Genomic DNA, 12,837 nt, shown 5'->3' with positions numbered 1-12,837 from the left:
TGCATTTCTATAGCTGTAATACAGCCAAATCCCCTAGGGACAGTTTGTAATTTTGAAATAAGATCTTAGAAAGACAAGTCATGGACAGCTCAATCTTAACTGCAGTTTGTAACACAGAGAAACAGTAAACAGAAAAATATTTTTGACCAGTGTATAAACACACCACCTTGTATCCCTGAAGAGTATATTGTCAGCAAAGACAGATTTCATGGTTAATACATTTTTTTTCCCTTAATGATGACAGCCAGATTTGAAAGTACTTTTTTGTGTGTTTCTTGTATTCAAAAGCTTGCAAGATTTTTGAGTGGAGGAGAATTTTGCTGGGATGAGGGTTTTTGTAGAATCTGCCAGTTTTGCACATCCCGTGCACAACTGTAACAACAATCCTAACAGATAACCTTAATTGATAGCTACAGCAATAGATGACAGCTAACAAAAGACTTTTTCAAGCTTTGTCTGGAAAGGACTAACAAATATAAGAGATTGTTTTAAGGAGTACAGTTAATATCTGAGTTCTTGATATGTTAATTATCTGCCCAGTGAGATGTTTTGTTTTCTTCAACAGGACAGATTGTTGTTTCAGCCCAGATGATAAAGTCCTTGTCACAGGCACCTCTGTTAAGAAAGGTGGTGGCAGTGGGAAACTGTTTTTCTTTGATCGTGAGACCTTCCAGAAGCTGTATGAGATAGAAGTTACAGATGCGGTATGTATTTTAGCTTAATCATCTCTTCAAAACAGGAATGAATTCATATTAATATGCTTCTTTTCCTTTACATAGGTAATTACCTACTGATACCACTGTGATTTTCCAACTCCATGATTAAGAGATAGGGCTAGAGTAACCTGAATAATTGTAACCTGAAGAGTAACCTGAAAAATTTAAAAAAAAAAAAAATTAAAAAAAAAATTAAAAAAAATAAATAAAAATCCTAAGTCAAGGTGTTTAAACAGTAGAGCTTCCCTGCTCTGGTGCTAGCATTGCATTTCTCAAGGATTTCTGTGAACCCTTCTAGATCTATGAAGTGAAACACAAGTCCTAAAATACATAGATGTTCATGTTATTTACTTCACCAGGTATCACGATGAAATGCCTTATTGTGACAAAACTCCTTTTTGTCCATGAGACAAGATTAGTCTTCCTAATTATTCTATATTTTACTTTACTTTAGATCTTACTAATTACTCTAGAATGTATTTCTGGCTTGTCTAAATGCAGCAATTTGGGACAAAAAGAAGGCATCATTAAAAAATCCATCAAATACACCATTCTCATGAGTTGCTATAAAAACCTAGTGCTGTGAACCTGTTATACAGAAGGGTCTTTATATGGCTTGAACTGATTCCTATTCCACCTATTCCCTTCTACAGAAGGGAGAAGCTCAATACCCTAGATGAAAAGGTCCTTTTACTCTTGTAATATACAAGTAAACTTATGGGTGATAACGAACAGGAGTGAGTGAAATTAGAATAGAATTGCCACTGATAAGTATGGCAGTGTATGCTTAGTTGTTGGAGTATGTCAGATTAGCAGTTTTGTAACTTTGTTTCAGGATACCATTTTCTCCTTCTGCACTTTTTTTAAGCTAGCACAACAGGCTTTCCTAGCACAAAATCTTCTGCTGGATGTTGTTTATACACCACCACCTTTGTATTTGCTTTTCTTTTTGAATCCTGCTTTCTCCTTTAGTCCATCCTAAGGTAAAATCTGCTTATGGATGGATTTTTATATCTGTAACTTTGATTGCAGCCATCTTGCAAATTAAAAATGCAGAATTCTTATCCAAGCAGAAAACACGTGTTTTTTTGTAGAGCAGAAAAACACCTGTTCTCATCTTAAACATATAATCTCAATACAAAGAGGTTTTATACAACTTTGGAAGTTTTACTTAGTACTAAAAATTTTTTCCAAATACAGCAGAAATTTGCTATTACATTTTTCTCCTGTGGAACATACCAAACCACAAACCAAACTTAACTAATTTCTAGATGATTTTTTATTTTCTGATGAAAGCCTCATAATCAAGTATTTATAACCTTTTTCTGTGAGAAAACATGAATGACTCAGTACCTTCTCTGAAAACTTCATGACAGAGAAAAGGAAAACAACTACATAAGATAAAGTACAAGATGGAGATTTTTGTAGGAGTTCTCCTGTCTGTGGGCACCGGAAACAAAATAGCTTCATAATTCCATTCACATTTAATTTGAACTCATCAGACCTGAGTGTTTGGAGGTGGTCATGGTGGCATCTCCTTTAGTAGTGGTCATGTCAGTGTGCAGTAACAGTGTGTCACTTTAGCTCTAAGGCTGCAAGAAGGAGGAGTTTTCAATGGTGAATCCTGTAACTCCAAAAACACTTAAATAGTGTGAGATACTCCTCGCCAGTCTGCTTTTTTTGCATTCAAAGAAACTTTGTCTTCTAAGTCTTGGAAATAAAGGGTCTGTTTACCTGCCAAGATAGATTGTACTACAGGGAAGTCCACAAAAGATCCCTTTGCTCTCAGTTTCTCACAGAATCAAGAGCTAAATTTCTGTTCTTTGCTTAAAAATGCAAAAGAGACATGGAACAGGGACCCAACAGTAGGAAACTGTCAATAAACAACTTAATTTGGGCCATTAATATAGTGAAATTTTAAGTATATGTAAAAGTCTAAGCAGGTTCATAATTTTATACTATAAATTTGTTTAGGTGCTGATATTTATATGTACTTTTTAAGACTGTAGTAAATCACTTAGGTCTATAGAGTTTTGGAGCTGCTGGTTTTCTTCATTTCTAGTCATAAAATTTAAGACTGTCATTCTTCTGTTTTGCATATAATAGAAATCAATCTGATGGAACTAATAGGTGAATAATTGAGACAAATACTGATCTTAGGACATAATTTTCAGTGAGCCAGCACTACAAATATCTGTACAATGAGTCTGTCTAGCTTACAACTTTAACTCTACACATCTAAGGAAAACACAATTTAGCATATCAATCTGAATCTAAAAGAAGAAAAATTACTATAAGTGGTCTTACAAAATAAAGGCAGTATATTTTTTCAAGGTCTTTCTACTGTTTGTATCTTCTGGCTTTTTCATTAGTATTCTTTACTTGTTCCTCTCAAATTACTATGTTTGATGAAATATAAACGCATAAAGGCATGCTAAAAGCAAATGAATTTTCAAGAAGCTGGCTTTTATGTTTTGAAAGCAGTAAATGCTGTTTGTTGGAAAGATCATTGGTCTGTAAACTAGTAGATTAATATCTCGTGTGTAGTTTATCAAAGCATTTTTTCAGCAGTGCAGTAATTGCTTTCTTTCTACCGGCTGCTTTCCTAGTTTGCATTTTTTCCTTATACTCTTAGAAATAGCAGTTAGCATTTAGCATTAGTGTAATTAAAGATAAACACACAATGTTATCCAAGACTTCAGTTTGTTTTCTGCAACTAAGTGTAACTTCCTTACATTTTCCATGTTATCTAGTGCTGAAATATGTAATTTTCCTTTCTATTTTGGGGTTTTTTAGGCATTGCAGAGCTGAAGTTCTGCTATGTTATATGTTTATAAATGCACAAATGCATCATTATCTGTCTCTGCAAAGAGCCTGATCTGCTCTCATTCCTAAAGAAATCATTTCAGTGATTTCAGTGAGATTTAGTTCATATTGCTAAAGAAAAAAGGCGTCTTTAGTAACTTTTTGAAGGCAATTGTATAGCAGTTTAGTGGTAAAATATGTATAATCAGATTAACAGAAAATCTGTGAAGAAAAAGTATAAACTATTAATGTGTTACTTTTTTAATTCCACAAGGATTTTTTTAAAGGAAAATGCTAGCAAGCCTAGAAAATTGAAAAGCAGTAAAGAGCAGTAAACATTATCTTAAACCTCCTTGGTAAATAGCCAGTGAAATTGGCCTGTGAGTGAACTTAGTGGGTAATGAGAAAATATTTAATGGGAATGTTTGACCAAAGCTGTGTCTGGCATTCCTTTCCATCATACCACACAAACCTTTTTTTACCTTTTCTTTCAAGTTTTCATGGGAAAATCCATTAGTGTTTAGAGCTGCTGGAGTGAAACCTTGTGGTTTTACTAATGGACTAACAGTCTGATTAGTTTCTGCTGTTGTGGCTGGGTATAAAATATTAATTTGCCTTTTTCCTCTTGTATTAGTGTTTTGGTTTTTTGTTTCTCAGCCACTGTGCTTAAACAGCTGTGTTGTTGTGTCCACTCCTGAATGCCATCCCACCATCTAGGCATTGGAACTCTTGCAGATTCAAGCTTCTGAGATAAATTGCAATACTTTTTGAAGAAAGCTAATGTCATAGGAGCTGGACACCATGGGCTCGGTCTCTGGCCAGTAGCTGGAGAAGGTGTGAACAGGACGAAGACAAAATTGTTGGTGCTTCTGTGACCATCCTTTCTGTTTCCAGTGACTGCTGTTCCTGAGATATCTTGATGCAGATAGAGGAATTTTGCAGTTAATAGCATTCAGTGAATTTTTTTTTTTTCATGAGTTTATTGAAGAGAGAAGTCACCTATGCTGCAGGTTATGGCAGGGTCCTTTACTTACTGCTGATTACATCAAAATTATATCAGGGTGGGAGCTCCTGCCTTTGCCACTCATAAGAAAGCTGATTCTCTGTGTGCAGTACCCCAGCATTGCTCTGGCTTGGTTTGTACAGGTACAGGTGAAGATTTTGAGGGCTTTGTACTGTGACAGTGATTGTGTTTACTAAACTGTACAGAATTTCCTCTTTTTAATGGAACTTGAAAAAATCCTGTTATGAATGTGAAGCCTTTTCATCATTTTTCTGTCTCTCTTCTATCTTGAAAGTATTATTTATGAAAGGTTCTTCTGCACTGACCTCAAATGTTCACAATCAAATATGTTTATTAAACTTTCTCAATTTGAGCATTAGAGGCTTATTTAATCTGAAATATCTATAATTGCACACAGAGCCTTTCTTTATTCAGTTTACATGGATAAGGAGACTTAAACAGATGCAGGGAACAATAATGCCAGAATATGGGGGAACAGAGTTTATGTCCAGAAACTCAGAGGCCATTTCCCTTTCTTTTCATCAGTTAGTATGAGAGACAGGAGGAACTGTAGCTGCTGTGGAATGAGGTCTCATCTTCAGGATATGCAGTCTGGAAGGGAAGGGAGATTGTGCTGCCAGATGAAAGCCAGGGAGGGTTTATTCGTAATTCTTGCTTCAGTTATGCAAGCATGAGATCTTCATGGGAACCAGTTATAAATACCTAGTGTATGGGAGAAAGAATTGGGTACACAACATTTCCTCCAATGTCAGTTTAATTTAAAATAGCTGTGGATAGGCACTTCAATCACTCTCTCATGTCTGTCATTCATTTGGCTACTTCCAACAGATCACCCTGTAGTTATCCTGATTACAGACAAGATTGATCTTGGCAGCAGTAGAATACTCATTTTCCCCATATGGAAAGGACAAGTATTACACCTCATTACTGCCAAGCAAGAATGGGCAGTGAGAAAGGAAGAAGAAAACAGAAGTTGTATAGTTGCAGGAACTGCTGATTTTTAATGAAAATTGAAGTAATAATTTAATTTACAAATGAGCCGGGATGATGAGTTCATGTACACTATAAAACGAGATGTGCAAGTTTTAAAAATATCTCACAGATTTTTGTAAATAAGAAACAACCCAAAATCATAGATTTATGGTTGTTTTGGGAAACCTATTTCTGTTAGGACGATTTTTCAATATTTTCTTAGTTTCTCAAATATAAGCAAAAGTTAAATTATTAAATACTTCTGAAAATACCTCTAAGGGATGTTTCAGGAAGGTCTTCTGAGACAAGCTATAAATAAAGCTTCTTTTTAGATGAAAGAGTGAAAAGGAAAGCAGGAATAAGGAATGTGAACCTTCCAGCATCCTTTATGCACGGTTGATACAGGATTGCAGTATTTCTTTCCTTGACCTTAAACAATATCATTTACTATTTATAAGGTGCAGTAATATAGTAAAGGGCTTTTCCATTGTGGCCCATTTCACTAAGATTTAAAGCTTTTGAATTTAAGAAAAATAAATTCTTTTAACTTCTGGAAAAGATCATCTTGCAACTTCTGTTTGGTTTGTTTGTTTTTTTTTCTTTTTAAAAAAGCCATTTATTTTATTTTAAAGGAAAATCCATATTTTCCACTGTAGATAAGTTAAAAAAATATTTAAGGCCCTGTAAATTTATGTGGTTTTTAAAGTGAACAAAAACACCCTCTAGTATAAGAGATGAATCACAGGAATGTGTTTTCTCTTATACTATGGTCAATTTTTTTTTCCTCTTCCATATATATAAGGACAATGTGGTCCTTCCCTTTGTGTATCCTGGAGCAGCATGTACTTTGTTTTAGAAGAGCTGTCACTAGAGGTTTGAGGTATGCAAGAGTAATAAACTGTGAGGGTTTTGTCCCTGTAACAGGGAGTGAGAGTACATAAAGCTTGTCTCCCTTAGTTTTATGGTATATGGAGATGAAAGTGTGGCTGTAATTTTAACAGACCAGGTTTAAAAACGCCTGACATTGCAGTTACAAGGAAAACAGGTTGCCACCTTGATTAAGTTACTTTTTTATTCATCAAAAGAGGAAAATACTGTTCAGTGGCTCCATGCACTTGTAAAAATACATTTTATGGCAGTAGCTTGAAAGTTGAGTGGTAAAGCATTATTGTCTGTGTTTTCTGTATTGAAATAATTCTTTGGAATATTGGCCTCTGAAAATATTTTTAGGGTATTTCTGGTTTCTACTTAGAAAGTGGTAAGTTTTATCCATTTCTGGTCCCTTTTCTATTGAATATTTCTACACATTTTCTCAGTCATGTTTCACAAGGGAAAAACATTAGTATTCTTTCCTCCACTATGGTATTCTCATAAGTATTTTAAATCTAATGATTGCAGGTCACTACGTTGTGGATACTCCCTAACCTCCCACCTTATTTATTATAGTTGGCTCTTTTCCTTGGAAGAGCTCCAGGGGAATTTTGAACGTGAAGATTTTTGCAATTGGGGTTTAGATAGTAGGTTTTTAAATATATTAGTACATTTCTATTATGTGAGCGGTGTTTTTTTAAAATCAGAGTATGCATAGTGTGAACATACGTATTTTTGCTCGATAAAAGAAACAAGGTGGAAGCATTTGTTTTTCAGCTTGGCAGACATTTGAAAATGGCATACTTCTAAATCTGTTTAAGTTTTTTATTATTTTTTAAAATTCATCAGTTTTATAAGAGTTACAGTTTTATCCCCTGTTGTGGTGCTTCCAGGAGGTGGACCAGCTGTTGCCAGGTAGAGCAGCATGGAAAGCTAGGTAGGTGGGTGTTGTATCACCACTATGCTCTAAGACACCAGAGGAAAGAGATGACAGTGTTCAGTGGGAATTGTTACAGCCTCTGAGCTGCACTGCCTCTCTCTGATTCTAAAGGCAGAAATTCTGTAGCTCTTGGAGAGCAGCAGGTGGTTAATGTTGCTGATGTTTCGTGAAAATCATCTGCAAAGAAATCAAGTTAACAGTAGGAGAAGGAAAGAACTAGCATTCTTTCCTTATAATGCAAACTTTATTGGTGCCTTTTACTCTTTATCCTGTATTTCAGCTATCATCTTTGATTATTGTGTAGAAATGATGGTATTTCTGCAGGTAGAATTGCTATTATCTATGAATTAGAATTTCAAGTTTCTGAGGTTTTTTTTTCCTTATAGATTCCAGTTGCTTAGAGCTGGAGAGAAATTATTTGTTAATGTGGGTGAAAATGTGTTGAAACACTTCCTTAAAAGTCCTTAGGACCTCTTTCTGAACTTCATGGAGTATGCGTGAGAGAAGTGTTTTCTTTTAAAGCATTGAGGTCTTTAAAGGGAGTTACTCTACTGCCTATAAGTTAGAAAGCATATGGATCTTTCTTCATCATGAGATTTTTAGTATATTTCGATTAACTTTCTTATCTTTTCTCAAGTAGTACATGCATTCTTGCTGGAATGTATAAAATAAAACATGACAGAGGGTTTTTTTGGTCCATGAAAACTGAGCTGCATAAACCATGCCTGTGAAAATTTGTACAAAGGCTAGATTTGTATCCACTGCACAGCAGTCTAAATATTTGAAGTTTCTACATGGTTCCACACCTTTATTATAGAATGGAAAAGCTTAAGAGCCCCTGCTTTAATATCTCTCCTAATTACAGAAGTTCTTTACGAGCAATAGTAACCAAATAGGGATGGGCAACAATCTTGTGGTAGTGGGAAGCTGTCTTCAGCAGTTGGTATCTAAACATCTGATATTTTATTCAAAGACATAGAAACTCTATTCCATAAAAGGAGGTGTTTTCCTGAAATAACTTTGTACATGTCCCTTCTCTTATGGGGAGACATATTGCTAAAGTCAGAAGGACTTAATGTGCAAGTCTTAGAACTGTGGAAGATAATGCTGAAATGCCACATTGAAATTCCATCCCTCTATCCAGCCCAAGTTTGAAATTGCTAACCCTGCTCAAATACAAATATAATATAGGCTTAGGTAACAGATGGTGTTAATTTGGAAGGTAAATGCTTTTTATTATAAGCTTCCTAAGTAGTATTATTTATTGTCTTTTGAGCTCCTGTGCACTTGAAAGATACGGCAAGCAGTTCTTCACTGTAAATACGTAGGAGAGTTTTATAGAATAAAAGACAGAATAGATGTGCTAAATAAACTAGCTGCATGCATACCTGCACTGATTTTAACAGACAAGGCTTTTTTCAGAAAGACTGGAATTTGTAGTGATTACATTTAAGATAAATACTCAGTTCAGTCAGAAGAGCCCCACTTAGCTAGTGCTGGGGTCACCTGTCCTTACAGAATCCACAGCCATGGTCAGAATGTCATTTTACATGTTTACTATCTTTCCTGCTGACATGTCACTTATCTGACTGCCTGGACAGCCAAGTGCAGCAAATCCAAGCAGTGCTGTTCAAACACAGCCCATCACATACCGTCACAGCCACTGAAGCAAAGCTTGCACATGGGAAAGAGAGAAGGTTTGTTTAAGTTTTTCTTCTGACTGAAAATATTTTCGTAGGGCAGCAGCTCTTGCTTTCACTTTTTTATTGTACAGCTTCAGAACGGATTCTGAGGAATTATTTATTAGATTGTAGATTAGGAAAGGGGTGAGCAATAAGGGCAAATACAGAGTTTTTTCTGTTTAACCCATATTCGGTTTTTAAGTATCTCCAGAGCTACACCTGATCTTTGAAGCTAAGGTTTTCAAGATTTGTTGGGCAGTTTTAAAAGTTTGTGTCTGGTGTATTCGTTCTGCACAAGGAGTATTCAATTTGGGTACCAAGATTCTTTATCTTGAACTGTGGAGTTTTATCTAAGTAACACAACATAGTGTAACATAGATCCTCATTAGTTTTCTGTTTTTCTTTTATAGCTATTTTGGCCACTGTAGGCTGTAGGGTTTCACCTGACCAAATATAGATGTCGACAGCTGATCCAATCACCCTAGGCTCCTTTTCTAATCAACAGAGAAAAATAAACATATTCAGACCGATTTTATCCCATCCTAAAATAGATCTCTAAAATAGGTTAGCTGAAGTCCACTGTAAAATGTGTATTTCTCTCTGTTAACTTTAAAGGGAGATATTTGTAGACATTAAATAAGAGGTCTCCAAAGATTAGAAGTGTAGACATGTTAAGTTTGATGAAACAAGTCCCACCTAAACTCTTCACTTCCCTCTGTGGGTGTTTATTGTCTTCTACTAAGCTGCTGGAACATTTAATCTCTTGTTTTCTGACCTTGCCAATAGCAAAGGAGGAGATAATAGGTTACCTTAGTATTCATTTCTGTTGATTTAAGGGTTTTTGACTGTAGGCAATTTACAGGAGAAAAGCCTGCCACTCTCTGAAAGGATTGTGCTAGCTGAGAGCAAAGCCTACGCTCTCTTACTTGCACCTGATTTCCCAACAACTGTCAAAACATCAGCAACTTCACCATGGAGTTACTGAACTTCATCTAACTTGTAACGCTTTTAAAGAAACATGGAACGCTCATGAATTCTTGCTTCATAGGTTAGAGATATGTGAAAACCTAGGAGATTAGCATGTTTCCTTTCAATTTTCAGTATTTATCTGGAATTAGCAGTATTTTTTTCTAGTGGCTGTTGGGAAGATCACTTTGGATTTTCCCTGTTTACATGTGGAATGTTGGCTGCACATTCAGCACAGAGAAATTATGAATATTAGCTGTATATCAGCATCATCCAGTAGTGATTTCTAGCTTGTCAGGGTATTTCATGTAGGAATGGAAGTAGATAGATGCAGTCTGCAAAGCAGATTTGTTGTCAGTGCTTTCATTTAAATAGTTTGCGCTAATAGCCATGGGAGGAGACAATAATTTAGTGAACTTAGCCTAAAAGTCTGATAGCTGCTCTTAACTGATTAGTCATATCTGGTGTTTTGGAACAAAAGTATAAGCCAGTTGAAAGTCAAGAACAACCAGAGAAGAGTGGAAGTGTGTACCTGAAGTGAAAAGGAAAAAATGGAACATGTTTATTCCAAGAATGCATAAGTGATATGGAAACATGTTTTCCTGTCCTCTTCCGTGAATGGCAGGAGTAAGATTTACTAAGGAACTTGAAAAAGCTGATACATTAACATGCATTATCTGAAAATACACTTTATATGAAATGTTCATTTTCAAAGATAACTGCATGGTACTTAACCTTAAAACTTAACTCCCTTTAGGGGATAAAGGGCAGTTTCCAAAGAAAACAGTGTTTGATTGAGAAGCACTGTGATGTGCTGAAGGAGGGAAAAGAAATTAAAACATCATTGTAAAATATGGTCCCCCTAATTTACTTTTTATTTTGCAGTAGCAAGAAGAGAATATAGTCCTGTTGACCTAAGCACTTGAGGAATGTATGGTGATTCAAAAATATGAAAGTTCTTGGAATTTTTTGGAAAATGGGGAAATCATTATCATGCCAGTCTTGTTGCAATTCTGGCCTCCATATGCATGCACACATCCATTACTGTTTAATTAAATTTTCCTAACAGTAAAAGATTAACTGTTATCATGGGGCTTGTTTAAATAAAAAGTTTGTGAGATTTTGTTGGATCTCAGCTGAAATGCACCAAATAAAAAAAAACAATGCTTTTGTACAAGATCAGCTCATGGTTAGTGTAGGACTTCAAGAAGGCAGTGATGGACAGAAGCCTGAATCTTCCCTTAATCTTTTGCAGCAGAGTGAAAGAGGATAGAGGTGAATAATGCTTTCAAGAGACATACTTTATATATGTTCTTGTTATTTTGTTATATTATGAGCAACCTCACATTCTAGTAGACTCATAAGATATTAGTAAGACTAAGTGACTGCTCAGGCTCTGGAATGCTGGAGAAAAACCTTTTAGGTCTAAGATATAACATTTGTATGAAGACTATATGTACCCTGTAATCCACAGGAACTAGAAATACAATACTGTATTAGCTCATTCATGGTTTTTTTTCTTCACTTTTATCACAGCGCATCCTCTCCAAAGCTTCTCCCAATCCACTGCTGATGTGTGATCTCTAACCATTTGTAGTCCCTCTTACTAGAAATTATTAACCTTTCTTTCCTGCCTGATCTATACTGACCTCTCTGAGACTGCACTTCCCATCCTGAATCAACTCTTTCCACACTCTAAAATGGAGTGTTTTTATCTGTGGGGGTCACAGAACTGAATTTTGCCTTTTGCCTTTGTTGCTGCAGTCTCAAACCATCTTTATAAGCAAAGATCCTGGAAAATTCTTCCAGTCCTTGACATCAGTCTGTAGTTTTATGACTTTACCAGCTTCATAGTTTCATCTTAGGGGGTAAATTTTCCACTCCTATGCCACAAATCATTTAAATATTTTCTTGCTGACCCTGTAAAATGCCCTCTCAGCATTGTTTACTTCTGTTGGGGTGTTGCCCAAGTGCTCTGGACAGTTTCAGCTGAGGTAATTAGCTTTTGCTTGCTGACAAATCTGCTTCAGTTATTCTTCAGTGTGCCTGTTAAACACAGGACTGTATTTCTAGGCCAGAGTAAATGTCCTATTCTGTGTTACAGAAAGTGAGAATTCAGTTTCTCATTTAGAAACACTGCTGTTAACTCTTGTCAAAGCACTATTACTTGCTCAGGAAAGCCGTGTATGTAGTTGCCTAGTGAGCTCACCTAGATGGAGAACAACCTGACAGAAAAATTATTCTGGTGGTGTTTACTGTTTACCTGCAGCAACAGCTCTGCTTAGATGATTCAAAAGTAAATACAGAGGTGAGAACAGACTGATAGGGGTGAGATTATTTGGGAACCACTCCAGAGCTGCCAATGGACAATGACACCCACTGAATCTGTTCTAACCTCTTTCACAGTGAGAATCAAGATGGTAAATTTGCAGTGTTTTTCTTGAAGGTAATTTTAAAATATTTTCCCTGTCTGTTTTCACAAAAATTTTTTCCCAATGTTTTCCCAGTATTTCCCAATGGAAGCTACTGTGTTTGTATATGCAATAGACATTGCCAAAGTCTTTTCAGATTGATTTCATTTGAAGAACTTAATGCTTTTGCCATAGCAAAAGTACAAAACAACTTTTAAATTGTTACTAGTAATTATCTTCTGTAATTTTCTTATAATCACAAAGCTGGCCACACCAGTCTATGGAAAAAATTATTTTCAGGATTTTTATGTCAGCCTTCCAGGACTTCGTGCTCCAAAAGCATAGTGTCCAAAACATTTATCTGTCACAGAAATATTTTTTTCAAATGTTGAAGATGTTTATGTGATGATACATTCTGCATTTTATCATTCTTGTTACAAGACATTTTCCA

General features: G+C 35.7%; 1 protein-coding gene across 2 annotated transcripts in view; it reads left to right on the top strand.

Moving 5' to 3' along the window:
* Nucleotides 1-12,837, top strand: part of WDR70 (WD repeat domain 70) — a 144,301-nt gene that overhangs the window by 115,426 nt on the left and 16,038 nt on the right. For both annotated transcript variants that reach the window (XM_088054208.1, XM_005527972.3), the window contains exon 13: nucleotides 566-704. In XM_088054208.1, the coding sequence (XP_087910334.1) occupies nucleotides 566-704 (139 nt within the window). The remainder of the gene's footprint in view (nucleotides 1-565; nucleotides 705-12,837) is intronic.

Source organism: Pseudopodoces humilis, chromosome 4 (genome assembly GCF_049639895.1).
Source record: "Pseudopodoces humilis isolate 2021_Gansu_Grassland_sample_001 chromosome 4, ASM4963989v1, whole genome shotgun sequence".
In the NCBI taxonomy this organism is placed as follows: domain Eukaryota; kingdom Metazoa; phylum Chordata; class Aves; order Passeriformes; family Paridae; genus Pseudopodoces; species Pseudopodoces humilis.
This window is presented reverse-complemented; position numbering and strand designations above follow the sequence as displayed.